Source organism: Cydia splendana, chromosome 7, assembly GCF_910591565.1.
Source record: "Cydia splendana chromosome 7, ilCydSple1.2, whole genome shotgun sequence".
Classification (NCBI taxonomy): Eukaryota; Metazoa; Arthropoda; class Insecta; order Lepidoptera; family Tortricidae; genus Cydia; species Cydia splendana.
The window spans coordinates 22,113,933-22,133,108 of NC_085966.1; the positions used below are offsets into that span (position 1 = coordinate 22,113,933).

Genomic DNA, 19,176 nt, shown 5'->3' on the forward strand with positions numbered 1-19,176 from the left:
GCACGTTGATGGGTTCTTAAAGTATTAACTCGATAAAGGCACATCCATTGCTCACGCCTCTTCGTCGCATACCCGGGATGGTACCTCCGCTATTTTAATTGATATGTCTCCGCCCGCACTACATACCGATTGGAGGTTTCACATTTACAACGTCCATATTGGATGTGTCGTAAAAAAATAAAAGTTGATTATTATAGCTGTTCTCTCATTATTGGTCATAAGTGATAGAAAGTAGATAAGTAACTAGTTATACTATGTATACGGTAGCAATTATAAGTACGTTTAAGTACCTACAATATTTCTAAGTTTTATTTTTTGCACATAGTTTTCGTGGATCTAGATATCAAGCTATAACTTAGGGCACGTTTAAGATAAAGCTAAAATTTTGGCAATAGTGTAGCGAAATCGTAAATACCTACATTTTATTAACGACTTTGCTTACGTTGATAAAACACAATATGAATCACTTTGGGAAATTGGGTGTTTTTCAGATAGTATTACATTTTTGGACGCGAGCGAATTAATGAGGGAAAACTTCTTTATTACGTTTCTTGGCAAAGTGTTGGGGAAATATTTACAACTTTTACAAGTGTATGTTTAACGTGTTTTCTTTGAATCATCATTTAATTCTTCTTATAACTAAATGTTATCATTTTACACACGTTTTACACTCTTTTTACAAGTCACTAAGTACATTTTTGTAAAGTTGGCTGAAGGTTTGATGACAGTACAGTACAGGACTTCTATTAAATGTTCGTAGCTTGAAAAAGCTATTGAATAATATTTACTTGGCACTTCAACAAAAATGTGTCCACTACATCCATACCGAACATAATTGTTACTATTTAAGATCAGATCCATTTATGAAATTTAGATTATGGTTAAGATAGAACATTCTTACGGTAGATGTCGCTAGGCGCCTCCCTAAGGCGTCTTAAACAAAAGGAAGGATTGGAAAAATTCGCACGCTTTTGGTAAGCTTCGTTGAGTTGGTTAAGAGCGATTGGACCGTAGCGGTGTGTTCCCAAAGGTTGAATGGTTGAATATGGCCCGAACTTGTGAACTTTAAATTTTTAGTGTTTAAAAAATGTTATATAGTATCGCTTGCAGACGTAGGTATTTGTTTGGAAAAAAAATAGTTTCATGTTACAATTTATTAAACATTTTCCCTAAATGTTCTTCCCAGGAATGTTACTGAGGCTATAAGCGAGTTTGTAAATTGAATTAAAAGCAGTTTTATTTTCTCTAATTATTATTCAAATATGTATCTTCTCCTTGCATACTGTACTTACCTACATCCGATGAACATAATATGTAGGTATACGTTGTCGCTAAAGACCCATCTCCACTTAGTCTCGTCCACGTCCACAAAAATTGCGTTCTAAAATTGCGTTCTTATCCATTCCCTGACAGAATGCGGTCGGACCGCGTTATAATTATCATTTAAATTGTGCCCGCCGCGTTACTGCCTGACAGTTGACAAATGTAATGGCGATAGAGGGACCGGTGACAGCGCTTCAAGAATTTTTATGCGCTCATATCCACTGTTTTATACGAGCGTGTCAGCTCCCCTTTAACGCGTTTACAATGATAACTTTACAGGTACTCTGTGAAATTGAAGCCTGTGCGAAGCTTGGAATAAGGATTAGAATTGAATGAGTTTGAGTTTAGAATTCGCAATTTTATTGCAGTTTTTTTCTACCATCAAACCAAACAGTAGTTTGCTTCCGTTTGCAGCTGTGCTAAACTCTATTGTGTATGTGCTAAGTGTGTTTATTCAGTGCATTTAAAATACATAGTAACTGGTTTTATCTTTGAAGTCGTACAGATACGTAGTAAATGTTTTACTCGTAAAAACTCGCTGATAATTCCTGCTTATAGATGGTGTTCTATTTAATTTCCACTTGATTGCTCTGTAATTTTTACCAGCTCGCTTTGGCGCTGACATTTTTATTGTTATGAATTGTTTGTTATCGCAACATGTTTTTCTGTTTTCACGTCAGTTGTTTTTTGTACCGGCTACCTACTTATTTATGGACGACACGAGTCTTTTGAAAAAGTATTGCATGTGTTTAGACGATAGAATTCTTTTTTATTTAAGACTGGTTTACAATTATGCACAGGAAATTATGTAGGAGCATGTTATTAAAATTGCAAAGTGCATCAAAACTGTATTTCACTTATTTCAAGTTTTTATGTTAGCAATGCTTTTTTATTGACTACTTTTAATACAGACGAGTATATCTCGTGGCAATCTATATATCGGTGGCAATTTTAGAAAAAGTATACAATGTAGATGGATGCAATGAATTGTAAATACAAATACAAATACAAATGCGTTTATTTCATTACTTTTTACATAAGTTCTTAGGTATAGTATAAGGGTTAGGTAGGTAATTAGTCCATCTTAGGTATAAGGAGTAAGTAGGTAAGGATTGTGTGTGATTGTGATATGGTTAGAATTGTGTAGTGTTTTCTTTGTAAATTTTATTGCATTTAATTACGTATACGCAGATGGAACACTTAGAGATAGCTCAACTACTGCTTTTAGAGGCCTTTGTGTTTTAACACCTTTGTATATTTAAGTTATGTTATTATTTTATTGTTATTGTAGATATTAAAACCACTGGTATTTATAGTGAGCTCAATTATGTTTTCATGGTAACTAGCAAAGTAAGTTTTTTTTTTATCAAGCATACTTATATCTACCTACGTCTGTGAGCAATACAACATTGTTAAAGGAAAAATGGAAAATTTCACCGCTTCGAGCAAGACTCGAACTTGCGACCTTTCGGAACACCGACCGGTCCAATCGCTCTTAACCAACTGAGCTACCGAGTAGCCACGTCAGCAGCCTCCTTCTCCTTCGTTTAATATAAAAAATAACAATGTAAGGTGACGGCACCAATCATGGATATGTTAAGCACAGTAGTACCCAGTAATGGACAGCAAATGTGTAATGCCTATAGCCCACCATTTATGATCTTTACTAGTTATTATGGCCATCTCATACCTGAACATAGTGTTTGTTAGTTTAAAAACATAGGTAGTGTCTGTTTCTTAAAAAATGAGTTTACGAAAAAAATGTTCATAATGATTGGTTCTTGTCACAGGTGCCGTCACCGACTAGACAAAATATCAAGACAAAATTTATTTTACTTATTTTATTTTTATTTATTTATTCAAACATATTACACAGTATTACAGTGCGACACTAAGGCACTGTGGAATGCATACAATATTATTATTATCCTAAAAGGTTAACATAAAGTTGTGTTATACACATAACAATAATCTTAAATACTAACTGAAGACGGGTGATCATCCATCGCCTCACATATCACATATAAAATATCAAAAGACATCGACTGTTATGTCCAGAGATCGGACAAATTTGCGTCAGTCATTGCTCGCAATAATGTGGACATGTCTCCAAAATTGATCAAATAATTAATTTCTTACCTGAGGTTTAATTTTGATTCCTAATCAATAAATAACACAAAGATTTCTTACAATGTAAATTTATTAAAGAAAATAATCAGTATATTTCCAAATTTTCTGTAGGTACTCATTTTTTTATATTAAAAATATATTTAAGTGCTTATTATTGACTAGGAAACAAAATTTAATCTCAGGTAAAAAAATAATTAAATGATTAATTATTTAATCAATTTTGGAGTCATGTCCACATTATTGCGAGCAATGACGCCAATTTGTCCGTTCTCTGGTTATGTCAGTTGCCATAGGTATATGGCAAGAGATTTAAGTACCTACTGTTTCGAAAAATAAAAATTACCAGCTTAATTTAAGGTTAACTTTATCTAATTATGCTAGACTATATGCTATATATAATCTGATAAAAATCAACTTGAATAGTGTATATGAATTAATTGGTTTGATTAATTAAATCTATCAGATTAGTCAGTCGCCGTCCATATGTTAAAGTAACGCATCATTAGAAAAGATCTGCATTCTCGCCTAGCTATCAAAACATCTAATAACACCTTATACAAACGGTAGATAAAAGTGGAATCTAAATCTCATTTATTAGCGCTTAGACATCAAATTCTTACAACAAAAACGCATCAAGTCTAAATCGATTGACATTAAAGATAAGTCTTACTGCTTTCAACATTCAGTCGTGATTTGATCAACAATGTTTAGAGCGCCGATGCTTTTTTGTTTGGAACAGTATATTTGAACATAATTAACCTCTGCCCACGGTGGAAAAGTAATGTGGAAGATGTTATCAGGAGCCGTAAAAGTTCGGGGCTAAGATGGTCGTGTAATTCGACACCTCGGCGCACGGTGTATGGGAAAGGTTTTATTTAACAAATTACTTTGATTAGGAAGCGTTCACGCCAACATGGCGGTGTCGGGTCTGTCATACAATTATGCCTTAAAAAACTTTTAATACCGCGATAAGATGTAATCCTCGTTAACACGAAATTAAATGCAATTCCCTTCCCTAAAAAGCCCAAAACCTCTATAATTAACCAACGATTCTCCATAGTAAAATTATTTGTTTGTTTTTCATTATTAGCCTATTAGTATGTCCCACTGGTGGGCAAAGGCCTCTTTCCCGCCACTTGACTCTGTCCAATGCAAACTCCCGCCACTCCACACAGAAAATATCGAGGTCGTCCCACCATCTCCGTTTGGGTCTTCCTCTGCCCAGAGATCCGTCCTGTGGGATCCAGTCCGTGGCTAATTTGGCCCAACGTTCTGGGTGCATTCGGCAGATGTGCCCTGCCCACTCCCACCCTGAAATGGGACTAAACCACGGTTAAAAAAGACAAAAACACTTTACACTGGTCTGCAAAGAGCTCACAACTAATGCTAATCGATATCGATCTCGCCGGCACCCGTTCCGTGGTTTATGCGCAGGAGTGGATCTGATAACGCGAGTTAGTGCGCTCGACACCGATACCTTCTTCAAGATAAACTTGCAGATTAGCTGTCCAGATATTCTTCTAAATGCACCTGTATCCATAATTATTCAAGGGATTGGTTATTTTCCGATGATGTTTTAACGGTATATATCTTGTGATTATACTCTGTATCGTAAGGTATATAAATAAAAGTGAACAAAATCTACCTTCAAATGGCCAGTTGAGGGTAGATGAAAACATTACATGATCGAATAATGTAGGTTAAAGTCAGGTCGTTCAGTGACTGATCCAGGCGGTTTTGTATTTGGTTGGTTAACCAATATATGTTATAACTACCCTACCCGAAAATGTACAATTTGTTTGTTTACTTTTATTTAAATACCTAAAGATACAGAATATAGAGAAGTGAATGAATTGATGAATAAATCAAGTCACGCACACAGTAAAAAAATTTAGGGAAATAATAATTCTAAATTCTATATTAAATGTGTTGATAGGGCTCTGCAAATAGTTACACGTTTGTTTAATAACTTGCCGTAGAATGGGCTGTCATCGTTTTCCTCTGAACTCTTCAGATACCTACTTAAATAGAAAGTTTTCAGATTCCTGGCTACTCTCCCAAAAATGTATACGAGGCGGCCCAGAAAGTTAAATGAAGTTGTAACTAGTTACAATCTTGTTAGGATTAGTCTGATTAGTATTTGGTTGGAGCTGAACTCATTGTGTCACTCACGCTAAATGTCCAACGGTTTGTGTATCTGAACACATATTTACCCAAAATCACCTAACTATAGTCCAATATTACTACTATAGTCCTCAAATTCAGTACTTAAACCAATGCTTGTTCTGGGTGTTTTCCGCCATTTATAAAACTAATACGTTGCCTCAGAACTAAGTTTAGTATGTAATTCAAATAATAGATCCACCTAAACCAAGACTTTCGAGTTAATTCTGGAATATCATATTATATTTAATATATTATAGTTGGCTGGTTTTACGGTACTTAATTTTTTCTTTTACTTTTAAATAATTAATCTTAAGTATATAGAATCATAGAATGGGACAAAGAACAGTGGCAAAGCTATCAGTCCTATATACCCCATAGAGACCTTATTAGTCCCAATATCGTCTTGTAAATAGGTAGGCATTGTCATATCGTAATAAGTAATTGTAGAAAACTTATGCTTCCTGCAGGCTTATTATGAACCGATGGCTTTATCCACGTGATAAAATAACCGTCCCTTTTTAACACCTTTTAAAAGTGACGGGCACCGTTTTATCACTCTGTTACGTAGGGAAGAAACGTCCATTATACCTATCCGCACTGAACTCATATTTCTAATATCATGACCTCAACTTGACTACCTAATGTACCTATCACAGAATTAACGTAAACGAAAAACGCAACATTATCGAATGAGGCATCGAATGCAATATAACCGGCCGTAAAAACCCGTCTTTACGGCCGCTGCAAGCTCTATGTGTTTGTTTTGGTTTATAACAATGTTTCCATTCACTGTCTATGCTTCATAAATCAATGGTTAAACTACGTTTACTGGCAGTATATCAGTCTATTTTCTATTCCGTTTCAACACATTTTCACAAGACAAAGTTACGACTTTGACGAGCTATTGATTTGGTGGTAAAATATTTTTAACGGTAGGTAGGCTGTAATAATTCAAACTTTAATAAACATTGAGCAATTATGGTGCTTTCATCAGGTAAATTTTAATTAAAACTAAAGGAAAGTACCTATACAAGAATGATGAATTTCGTTTGCTTTTCTTGCCCCATAAGATTTAATTACGCTACAATATGAATTCACTATATATTAAGCACTTTTGAAGTTTTCATGTTGCTACAACAACAGTAATAAAATCGGGCAAGTGCGAGTCGGACTCGCGCACGAAGAGTTCCGTACCATAATGCAAAAAAAAAAAACAAAAAAAAGCAAAAAAAAAACGGTCACCCATCCAAGTACTGACCACTCCCGACGTTGCTTAACTTTGGTCAAAAATCACGTTTGTTGTATGGGAGCCCCATTTAAATCTTTATTTTATTCTGTTTTTAGTATTTGTTGTTATAGCGGCAACAGAAGTACATCATCTGTGAAAATTTCAACTGTCTAGCTATCACGGTTCGTGAGATACAGCCTGGTGACAGACGGACGGACGGACGGACGGACGGACGGACGGACGGACGGACGGACGGACGGACAGCGAAGTCTTAGTAATAGGGTCCCGTTTTACCCTTTGGGTACGGAACCCTAAAAATCACTACGAAACTTCCAAATCAGCAAACATTAAATATACTAAGAAAGGAAATTTTTCTTCAAACTGTCAATAGAACTGCCTAAGTTAGTGCATTTGAAATGAAATTAAGTTTTCTGGCGCAATGGGCGGCCGTAAATAAGGCCATTTCCAGTAACAAATCGCCTGACCGCTGGGGAGGACGGGAATCTGAGAATTATTGCCCTGTTTGTACTGTACATAGTGTGGCTATGGAACGTACGCCAGAAAAGTGACCTTTTGTTAATTAATAAAGAAGACATTTCAATACGAAAGAGTTTTTGTTGGTCAAATTTTAAATGGCGAATCTTAGATGTTTTGCAAGATTATAGGTAATTATGGATTTGATTTGTGTCTTTTTGTTGATTGTAAATCAAATAATTTCATTATATTTAAATAAACGTTGCTCTTACAATACTGAAATTAATGATCCCTAAGAGGTAGGCTATTTATAAGACAAAATCTTTACCATTTTGTCTGCTTGCAAAATTAAAGGTTGATTTAGACGGCGCGCGAACTCGCATGCGATTTTAGTCCAATTCAACCGACCGATCAAAACCCGTAATGTAATGAAACTCGCATGCGAGTTCTCGCATCGTCTAAATGAGCCCTAAGACACTAAAATTAGGTCACTCTCAAAGATAACCAGATATATTTTTTAATCAGCAAACAAACTGCTTCCCATGGCACGGCACACCCCTAAAAAGAACAAAGCACAGCCGCCGGAAGTTGCGGAAGTCGCGTCATAAACATGGCCGACTGATAAGCTTTACAAGTTACAGTCGGCGCGAAAGTGTGTCAGTAAATGACAACTTTATACTTCAAAATGGCGAAGGCAACATCACGTTTTAGAGGTACAAATGTAGTGCATAATTATTTTCCACGGAAACGTACGAACGTATTCCGTCAGTCTCGGTACAAAAATAACTGAGGCTAACTGAAGCAGCATGACAAATACGAACGTTTCCGAGAAAATACGATAGAAAACAATCATGCATTACATGATTAAGACAAACGATTATTTTTTTGTATGATTGACACTTGTAGTGCGTTTGTGAATAACGTCAATAAACATCATAATATTGTATCATATTTTAATTTCTGAACACGCCTCTATCCCGCTTAAAAATACCGCGAGGTGTTGGTATAAATATGGCGAACCGTTATGGCGTGGCGGTAAATTCGTCGGCCAATAGACAAGACTTTAATTGGGGCCATAAATATAGTATGTTAAACAAACAGGCTGTGCTCTATGAGTGCTAGAGCGAAAACGTTGTAGAGGAGACCTGGGTGGGTCTAGAACTCAAGATTCTAGAAAAGCTAAGTGTGAAAATTTAAAAGTGGAAAAATTACTGTCTTGGGTGAGACTTGAACTCACGGCCTCTGGATTTTCCACTTTTAAATGTATTCTAAGCCTAATAGCATCCTTCGCAGACGTTACTGCTTGTTAAAAATTATAATTAAGCTTAATAGTGTGGGTCGAGCGCAAAAGTGTCTGTCTAAAATGTTAAAAAGACGGACGGGAAGAGGATTGTGATTGGCTATTTTGGATAAGGAACTGTAAAAATGTGCGTGCGGCACTTATTTACCTATTCCGGGATTCGAACCGCCGGACCATCGGCTTCATAGGCAGGCTCACTGCCGACAAGGCCAGACCAGTCGTCGAAATCGAATTTTTAACTGTCTATGAGTAAGTATTCGTTACTCTTTGGCTTGTGTTGACGACATAAGCCGTCTTTTAACGATATAATCGTAAACAGACTCGCTCTGCTATAGTAATTGATTACTCTCTTACACAAGAGCGTATCTGATGGCGCTGTGTGTTGCTGTCTCACTTACACAAGAGCGTATCTGACTCTATGGTGTTGTTTAGTGATCAATATAAATAGTGCAGCTACAGAAGTCAACAAATTTAAATAGCGTGTTTAAAATTTAAAGTCAAAGTTTATTATATTAGGATTAAGTTACCTACTACTGTTGTATGTTGTACAAAACATGTTTTTCATGTTGCACGCTTTTATAATATTAAGCCGATTTTAACTTCTGTCTTACGTCAAGTACCTACGTCAGTTAATAGATCTAGAAACGATATGGATTAGATGTCGGCTTAAGTCGCAAACCTCGGAACTCCTCCGGGGGAGTTACGAGGTTAAGTATTTTAAGTTTTAGTTACGACGAGTTAAGTAGTTACGACTTTAAGTATTGTTGTCCAAGGTAGGAATTACTAGTTTCCTTGAAATGGAGTTACGAGGTTTGCGACTTAAGCCGACGATATGTCAGTGTGAAATGTGACGTTTCTTCAAACAAAAACGTCACTTTTGACACTGACACATCTAATCCATAACGTTTTTAGATCTATTAATTGACGTATCTTAAAGTTCGAATTGGACAGTAAGTTATGTCTAGGGGAGGGAGGTCTAAAACGGGTAAGCTAACGGACACGGGACAAGCCTACAAGATTATTTTTTTATTTGATTTTACAAACGGATTTTTTATTTATTTATTTATTTATTTGGGAAACATACAGCACATAATAATACAATTAGGTAAAAGATATAGTTAAAACATAAGCCAAAACAGTTTCCACTTATAGCTAATACAAAATTCCTTTGCTCCGAAAAAAAGTACAATTATTAAGTATTTTGAATTTAGAAATTGGTTAAACAGTAACATTCAGCAAGTAAGATATTCCACAAGAACAATTAAAATATATATATATATATAACAAGCATCATTTAGAATTTGGAAAATAACAAGCACATTTAGAATTTGAAATTACAAACAATAGTTACAATTACAATAACAATTAGAACAATACTAGACAAGATTACAAATTTATTACGAGCTACGAGTTTTATTTAGTTTGATGACAGAAACAAATCTATTACACTTATGCTGGAACAAATTTCATTCCACTCGGTAGAAGAATTAACCAACTTCAATATCATCTTAGGAGACAACGCTATATTTTTAATTTTAGCGCCGTGCGCTGCGCGTTGGTGGGCTCGGCCGGCTCGGCTGTCAAAGTTTGCACAGGGCTTCCCGCGAACCACGTTCGACGTGTTGCCTCCCTGTCACACTTGTATGTTCGTACATAAGTGTGACATGGAGGCAACACGTCGAACGTTCGTCGAACGCCGAAGTTCACAAATTTCGGGGCATCTCTCTTTTACTCCAATAAAGGCGTAATTAGAATCACAGAGATAGTTGCTCGAAATTTACGAACTTCGATTTCCGCGGTTATAGCTCAGTTTTCCCACACGGCCGGCTACAGGATGATAAGTACTTCTCGCGTAACCCTTCGAGTTCGGTCAGATACTAAAGAACCAAGAGTGGTTCGCGGTTACAGTCCTGCCTACCCATATCGTTCGCTCCCAAACACAAGCCACACCGAACCCATTACTTTTTATGACATGTTTAAAATTATACTAATTAAGAAAGGTAAACAATAAACAAGTTAGTTTATTACACGTCAAAGTGTAGAACACGTGAACGTTGGTGTAAACACCGAGATCCATTAGAACGCTTTATGGCGGACAGAAAGACAAACAAACTGACTGAAGGAAGACATTATTCATATTGGTTTTATAGCGTTTGATGAATAAATGCGGATGTGGCTGAGTGGTTCACTCGGGTGATTTTAAAACTGAAGGCCCCGCGTTCGAATCGTGGCTCGTATACATGTATGTATGACATATTATTTGGATATTTACCTACCACCAGTTTTATTGGTAAAATTAAACGTCTTGAATAAGACCAAGGTCGTATACCTATTCTCTCTTTGTTATGAAAAAGTAGTACCTACGCCAATTCTTGAAGTTAGGTAGTCAAGTCTTCCTTGAGCTTCTTTAACTGAGAAAACACTGTGCCGGCTGTACACATTCGTAAAGAGCCTATCGCCGAGAGTCTCGGCTCCGGTATATTCCAATCGGAGAAGGACGAGACGAGACGAGAAAGGGAGCAGTAATGAACACACTCGTTCTTCGTTCTCGGCCTATCCCGAGGTCTTTCGACGAGTGTGTACAGCCGGGATTACATTTTAGAACCCTTCTATTTTCAAAACCAAGGTGCCGAAGTTAAGCGACGTAAACCTATTTTTCTTAAAAAACATTGGTACTTAAGTAGCATAATTTATTTTAGTCATCAACAATCATAAAAATATCATCAATACCCTCATTTTTCCAGCTTTAAATTATAATAGACATCCAAATCTCCAATATCCGACCGCCGTCGGCTTACTTTATAAATTACGTTGTTTTGTCAGGTTGTTAGCTACTTACCATTCCGAATAACCCATAAATATAGTTTGGGAGCCGGTGTACCGAAATAAAACTTGTCTAAAATAAAATATGGGGGCTCTAACAAGACGTTACGTCGGAAAATAAAAAGTAAGCGGAGCGGTAGCGGTTAATCTGAGCCGACGACGAGCCGCGAGACGCAGTAATTGAGAGAGAAACAGTATGAAACTGCACACTGCTGTGGCGCAACGACCCGAAGTGAATCTTGGCCTCCGACACCAAAGACCGCCATGCTACTCAGCAGTCTGGAGGGCGTACTCTGGAGTACCAAGCGGCCGAAGGCCGTCTGGACGCCCTAGGTACCGCTGGAGAGACGAAGTACAGAAAGAACTTAGCGAACTCGGCGCCGTCGACTGGACAGAAACGGCTTTGGACAGAGTAGCATGGAAACAGTATGACAGTGTACTTAAAATAATAAGGTTCACGCGAGAAGTTTTCAAGAAGCGCTGGTGGCCTAGCAGCGGTAAGAGCGTGCGACTTTCAATCTGAAGGTCGCGGATTCAAACCCTGGCTCGTATTAATGGGTCGGAATTTATGTGTGAAATATTATTTGATACTTACCAGTCGCTTTTCGGTGAAGGAAAACATCGTGAAGAAACCGAACTAATCCCAATAAGGCTTAGTTTACCCTCTGGGTTGGAAGGTCAGATGGCAGTCGCTTTCATAAAAACTAGTGTCTAACGTCAATGATTGAGATTAGTTGCCAAGCGGGCCCTAGGCTCCCACGAGCCGTGGCAAAATGCCAGGACAACGCGAGGAAGATGATGATTTATGCTTTACCTCGTGAAGTACCTACAGGTTTTTTATTGCAAGTTTTCTGCACGCCATCGTTACTCGACATAGGTACTGTTATATTCTCTCCACTGCCGACGGCTTCAAAGTAGCGCCAACGTTAATCACTCTTCCACTCGACTGTACGATGGTTATCTGCTTATTGCCTGTAGTGCACACTTTAAATTATGTTGACGCCGACTGTACAGTATCGTGTTTCGTGCCTCTATGTTGTAAGTGCCTATAATTTTAACGCTCGCTTTGAGGTTCTAAGATATGGCTGGCGTCTGTCTTTAATATGTTCCATTAGGGTATGAAGCATGATTTAATGAGTTTTTGTGACATAATGGTGGAGTATATGGGTAGCCTAAGGGACCCTTTTCGACCGCCGATGTTCAGCAAGAAGAGAATTATTTTAATTAGAAGAAACACTCGTTGGCTGAGTGACCAATTATTACATGCAACTTTTTTATGTTTTTTATGTCAATAAAAAAGTTGCATGTAATTGAAGGGATGTTTACAAAAACAACATAACTGCTTTTACCGTCTATAGCTAGAGGATATAATATCCTCTAGCTATAGACGGTAACTCTACCTTCCATACCTCTAGCCGCCCACGAATCAAAACTTGCCAAGACAAAGGTAATGTGATTTGTCAACTAAAGGATTCAAAACCTTTTTATAGGTCTCTATCTATAGGCTTTCTCGCCCTAGGTCAGATAGCTCCTTGACAAGCCCCTTTTCATCAATTCAGCACAACTAGAAACAATGATATTACATATTCAACCGTATTTGAACAATGAGATATGTCAAATACTAGATTTTGAAAGGATATGTCAGTGTCAAACAAGTGTCAAAAGTGACGTTTCTTCAAACAAAAAAGTCACTTTTGACACTTGTTTGACACTGACATATCCGATCCATATCGTTTCAATATCTGGTACTTCCAATACTCAAATAGGTAAGTACTAGTACTTACCTATTATACAAAAAAAATAATATATTGGGTATTGGAAGTAGTTGTGTTGTCCGTAGGTTGAATGGCTTGTGTTTGTTTGTAGGGTGGATGGATACTCAACCGAACACCGTCTATACATCACCGACGATCTATATCATACTGGCCGTGTGTTATCCAACCTCGACACTGGCGGAATCATCAAGCCCTGATGGAGCCATAATACACAAAAATTGATTGATTGACCTATTTGACGTATCTCATTGTTCGAATACGGCTCATAGTGTATCAAATTCACTTAGGCACTACTATGAGTTAATATTCACGCCCTCGCCAGACAAAGAATGAAGGACTTTGGAGCAGGATACCTGGAACCAAAGGACTTTAAAACGCTACCCATGAGCTCCATCATCCGACACATGGATATGGTGGGAAAAGCTCTTGAGTAGTTGACGGATCTCTTCTAGGGGGTAACTGCACAAAAGATCCCTATGGGTCGAAGTGTATCCGCAAGGGCCCCCGAAAACAATAAGATAAGATGAGTTAATATTGGGTAAGTGATGAGTATTTTAGCGTTCGGAATACAGTAGAGTAGGTAACTAACGATTGTATTGGGACAAGTTTATTGGTAGTTACGAACGGTATCGCCTGACTCATTGACTTGCGACTAGAAGCTAATCGGTGACAGGTCGCTATTCCAGGGCTGTACCCATCCGTCGGTGTGTCTATTTACAAATTAATTACATGCACAAGTCTGTTCAAAATACGATATACATAATTACGTATTAACAAATCAGATTGGGTCAAAAACGGTCGGGCAAACCGGCGTCTTTCCTGGGAACATTACACAATAACATTTAAAACTATTAATTTGACTTTATCCTTACAGACATGTAAAAACAAAAACTTTATGCTTTAAAAAAATATGATGAAAGCTTAGAAAAACATATCGTTAACGTTTGTAATGTTTATTAAAACATATTTATTACCTTTACTTACTTCCGGCGTTCGTTTCGTAATTAGCGATAGACCCGGGTATAAATATTATGTTTTAAAATGTGTTCAAAACGCGAAGTTTTACGAAAGTTTCACAACTTACACGCCTGTCAAAATATCCCCTAAACAGGTTTAAAAACCTTTTAAATATACCGCGCCTTGCCAAAACACATACACACAATTTCAGTAGCAGGCCTAGCAGGTGACAGCCCTGGCGGCGACTTCAAAGGCCGCTTTGTGGCACTTTTTATGCCGCCACGATTTCGTAATAAACCGCTGGTGTCGCCTGTTATCGTTCACGGCTTGTTTCATGGGATAGTCGGCCATGTTTTGGCTTTATTAGATTTTCAACCGACATACAGAAATACTTTTCTATTTTATTCCTTTTTCCTGGCCCCAATTTCACATCGGTGACAGGTGCGACGAATTGTAAAATCACTGTTGCTGACGTCACAGGCATCCATGGGCTACGATTACCACTTACCATCGGGCGGGCCGTACTCCTGTTTGCCACCATCATTGTATTATTTAAAAAAACTTTATTATATCGGATAAAAACAGATATTTCTCTTGCGAGGTTTCTGACAATTGTCAAAGATTTAGAAGAATTGTAGGTAATTCTTGACAGGTAATGAGTTATATGTCGGAATTTCGTGACAATTGTAGTGTTTCTTGTGACAATTGTCAGAAACCTCGCAGGAGAAATATCCGATATAATAAAGTTTTTTTAAATAATACAATGATGGTGGCAAACAGGAATACAGCCCGCCCGATGGTAAGCGGTAACCGTAGCCCATGGATGCCTGTGACGTCAGCAACAGTGATTTTACAATTCGTCGCACCTGTCACGTTGGTGAAACAGGGGCCAGGTGCCACGATAAATGGTGACATCGAATCTAATAAACATTTGGTAAGTATGTACTTAGTATAATTAGTGGGTAGGTATGTTACGCGACAAGTGATCAATCAATCAATCAATCAAAATATACTTTATTCATGTAAGCCTAGCAACAAGCTCTTATGAATCGTAATTAATCTTAATCGAATTATCAGAGCAATTTATTGATGTTAATATTATTCCATAATAAAATTGGATTATTATACATATCAAATTGAACACAAAGAATTTCACAAAAGGATCGTCAAACATTAAAAAGATTGTATAAACAAATACTAGTCTAGAATTTCTAGAATAAAATCTAAATGTCAATCGTCTCAGGATTTATTACAGACTTTATTGAGTTATGTTGACTGTGGGGGGGGTCATAGGATCAGGGTTTACGAACTTAATACGAATTACGACGAATAGATACAACATTATTTATAATTTATATCGAATCGTGATCTCAGAACTGTCAGTCCAATTATATTTTACAATGCGCATTAACAGTAAACATTTTCCTAACAAGACAACATAAACTAATGAAATCTAGGGCAGATATCAGTAGATAATCTATTATCTTCTCGCCATGCAAATGTAATCGACGCCGATATTTTAACTGGCAATAATGGATGATAATGGCCTGCATACTGCATAGATAAGCTGTGGCAACAGTACTGTAATAGTGGTTAAAAATGGCGATGAAAATATTATCTTGTAAAATTACTACTTACCTATACTCTGTATCTTTAGGTACTTAAATAAAAGTAAACAAATAATTTGTACATTTTCGGGTAGTTATAACATTTATTGATTAACCAACCAAATACAAAACCACCTGGATCTGTCACTGAACCACCTGACTTTAACCTACATTATTTGATCATATACCTAATGTTTTCATCTACCCTCAACTGGCTTAAGAAGCCATTTTTTGAGGATAGATTTTATTTACTCTTTTTTCAATACCTAAAGATACAGACGATAGTTGTCAGATGTTTGTAAATGTAAATATAAGTACTATAATTTTGTTTCTGCTAGTCCAGTACCCAGTGCATCAGTGCGTTATTCCTAGTTGCATATTTTTAAGTTAACAACTCCAGCATCTGCTGATGATGCCTCGTTGCACAGACAAAACATTCTCCAGACTGAGCATAGTCGCGCTACCCCTTCTGCTACGCATACGGTAATTTTACTCCATGTTTCGAGTCGAAAGTGTCTTTGTGTGACGTCCGTGTCTTTGAACGGACCAAATCACGGCACGGGACTTCGCTCACCTCGTCCTGCGCACCCTCGCATTTTTGGCATCATCGGTTGAATGAAATACTTGCTCTAAACTCGGTCTAGAGGATTCCTAGTCTATGGCCTCGTTGAGAGGAAAACATTTGTCGAGTTTTGTACTTTAGATGGTGGTTTGTTATAGGTATTTATTGGGGTATTTGTTTCCGCGGTGGGAGGGTGTTAACAGAACATACGAAAGTATTTTCATGATTTCCACGAAAAAATCCTAGAACTTTATTTTTTAATCTTCTGACAATGTTTACTGTTTTTAATTCTGGATATCACTTTAGTCTATATAACCCCCCACTGCTTGAAGTCCTGCACCAGTTCGCGGAACCGTTCGACGAACAGTTTGTTCACGCCCGGCACGTACTCTCCGCGCTCGAAGTTCGGAGCGCTGTCGGTGTCCGCCGTCGCGAACGGCAGTGAAGACGCTGCCACGCAGAGGCTTATAGGCAGTTTCTGACAAACAAACACAAATTTTAGAATCCTAAAGGTGACATTCGGATGGAAACTGCAGATCCATTGTTGTAGCGCTGATGCCGCAACTGTATCTGTCAATTTCCGTGATCAAAAATGAGTGACGGATTGAACGTCATAATCGCAACAGTAATGAGGCAGTGAATTTTATTAAGGAAATACAGCGGTGTTGATACATAGATAGACTAATGTCGCAACAGCAATTCAGCAGTAGATTTGTGTTGCGATATAACTTAGTTCTTTACGTAATATTATTTAGGTACGTAATATTTGCGTATGCCAACTAATAACAGAACGAATTTAAAATATTAAGATTTTGCATGTAATTGCCATAATGTATGGGCCGTAAAATACCTAGATTCCCTAAACCCCTTAACTAAAGCAAATAAACCATTTAATTTCTTACCGCTTTCATGTCACTTTCAAATTCTTCTCTCCCATACACATCATCTGGCTGCAGACCAAGATCCTCCATCATCGAAGCCAAATGTTTGTAGTAGTGGTCTACCAGCTGGTGAAAGTGATGCTTCCGAAACTGTTGATCGGAACTCATCAAGATGAAGTAAAGGAGATCAGCCACCGGGCAACCTGGTCTCGACAATTGATAGTCCACGGGAATCACGTGATATTCTCCATTCTGGAATGAAATCCAGTAAAATATTTACGTCCATGAAGTTTTCTTTACCAACAGAATTACTAGTCACTAACCAAAGACTAATGTGAGGACTTAAAATGAAGCTCAATTGTATAAATTACTTATTTAACTTTGTAGGTTCTATATCTATGACTGTAAAGAGCGGCAAATAATTTGACTTTTTTGAAAGAGTAGATCTTGCAGCAATATCAATGGTATATTTATCTAAAACCTAAATTATTTCACATACTTACTACTTGTTTATACATTAAATTACTTGGACGGAAATCACCATGAATGATCACTGTCGTAGTCCGAGGTTCACTCAACTCCAAACTTTTAGTGAGACCGTCAGACCCCTCAAGAAGCTTAGAGAGTTTATCTCTATCTTCTTCATCAACAGCTGCCATAGCCCCATCGCTTACACCTTCCAAATGAGGGCCTGTAAAAATCGCCCGAGGGAATTCTAACACTTTCACAACTTTTTTGAACTCCTCTGGATATTCGTTCTTGAAAGCTAAAGAGAGTGCATGAAATCTGGCTAAAGCTTCTACAGATTTGGATGCATATTTCCAGTCAATACTCTTGAATCTATCATATACTTCGTATCCTTTAGATGCTAGGTTCTCCATCACTATGATTCCATCTACGCTCTTGTAGAATTTAGGGAATATAAATCTTTCTATTATCGCAAGTTTGTCTTGTGATCTTTCGAAAGCGTTTGATACTGTTGTGAGGACGATCGTTTCTGTGCGAAATACGTGCTTGCTTGCGTCGACGAGAGAACCCATTGAGACGGCTTTTACAAATAATTGAAGAATACTTTCAGGAGTAGCAATAGAAGCTTCGTACAAACCTGAGGTGTAGTTTGCACCATCACTGGTAATGGGTTTAATTTTTACATCGTAAGCGTCAGGGAATTTCTCTTTAACGACGAAATTTAAAGCTTCATGCACTTTTTCCTCTGCGCTCGGCATGGTTGACACTTAAAAACGGACTATAACATTTCATCAGTTACGGAGTCTTTTATTATGTTAGTTATCTGTGATTACACAAATTTAATCACAAAAGTCAACTGTTACAGTATTCTCAAATAGTCTTGTAAAAATCCAAGGGCTTAGGTATTTTTGTGCCGTGTGCAGAGCTATAAAGGGCTCGCGGTCACTTCCGGGTTTCGTGTACCCGTCTCCGGGGCCCCGTTGTCGTGTTACACGAAACCGGATTTGTGGCCGTTCGGAACGGGTAATTAGGGTCCGTGTAATTAAGGTCCATGTACGCGTGTTACCCGTGTGTCCGGATCCACGGATATTAATTACACAAGGGTCCGGCCCGTTCTCGACGTATAGTGACGATTGGACGCGTTCTTTATAAGAGCGAAGAATGAAAAGTTTATAACGAATAATAATACATTGCCAATAATAAGTAAAACGAAAAAAAAAAATAGAACAACAACAACTAGGTATGACCGCGGCTCCGGAGCCGAACGCAAATCTGGAGCCGGACGCACTACACGGGCACGGACTTTGACGGGTTCGTGTAGTTCAAAAGCACCGCCGGGGCTAAGAACACGGACGCACGGGTTGGCGTGTAGCACGGATATCGGGAGCCCATAAATGCGTAAATTGCAACACTGTAACTTGTAAAAGCCTTTTTACTTTTTATGATTTATGTTAAGTATTATGAATAATGTTCTCGAATAAA

General features: G+C 37.7%; 1 protein-coding gene across 1 annotated transcript; it reads right to left on the reverse strand.

Annotated features, from left to right (window-relative positions):
* Positions 1-16,640: 16,640 nt before the first annotated feature.
* On the reverse strand, positions 16,641-18,467 carry LOC134792543 (uncharacterized). The gene is made up of 3 exons (XM_063763809.1): positions 17,730-18,467; positions 17,248-17,478; positions 16,641-16,823 (listed from the first exon to the last, which is right to left on the reverse strand). Exons 1-3 carry the CDS (start codon positions 18,450-18,452, stop codon positions 16,653-16,655), a joined length of 1,125 nt encoding a protein of 374 aa, XP_063619879.1. The 5' UTR covers positions 18,453-18,467; the 3' UTR covers positions 16,641-16,652.
* Positions 18,468-19,176: the final 709 nt, after the last annotated feature.

Coding starts and splice junctions, on each gene's coding strand:
- LOC134792543 (XM_063763809.1), bottom strand. CDS start 18,452: ATGCCGAGCGCAGAGGAAAAAGTGCATGAAGCTTTAAATTTCGTCGTT. Junction 17,479..17,729: donor ATTTAATGTATAAACAAGTA/GTAAGTATGTGA, acceptor ATTTCATTCCAG/AATGGAGAATATCACGTGAT. Junction 16,824..17,247: donor TTGAAAGTGACATGAAAGCG/GTAAGAAATTAA, acceptor TTTGTTTGTCAG/AAACTGCCTATAAGCCTCTG.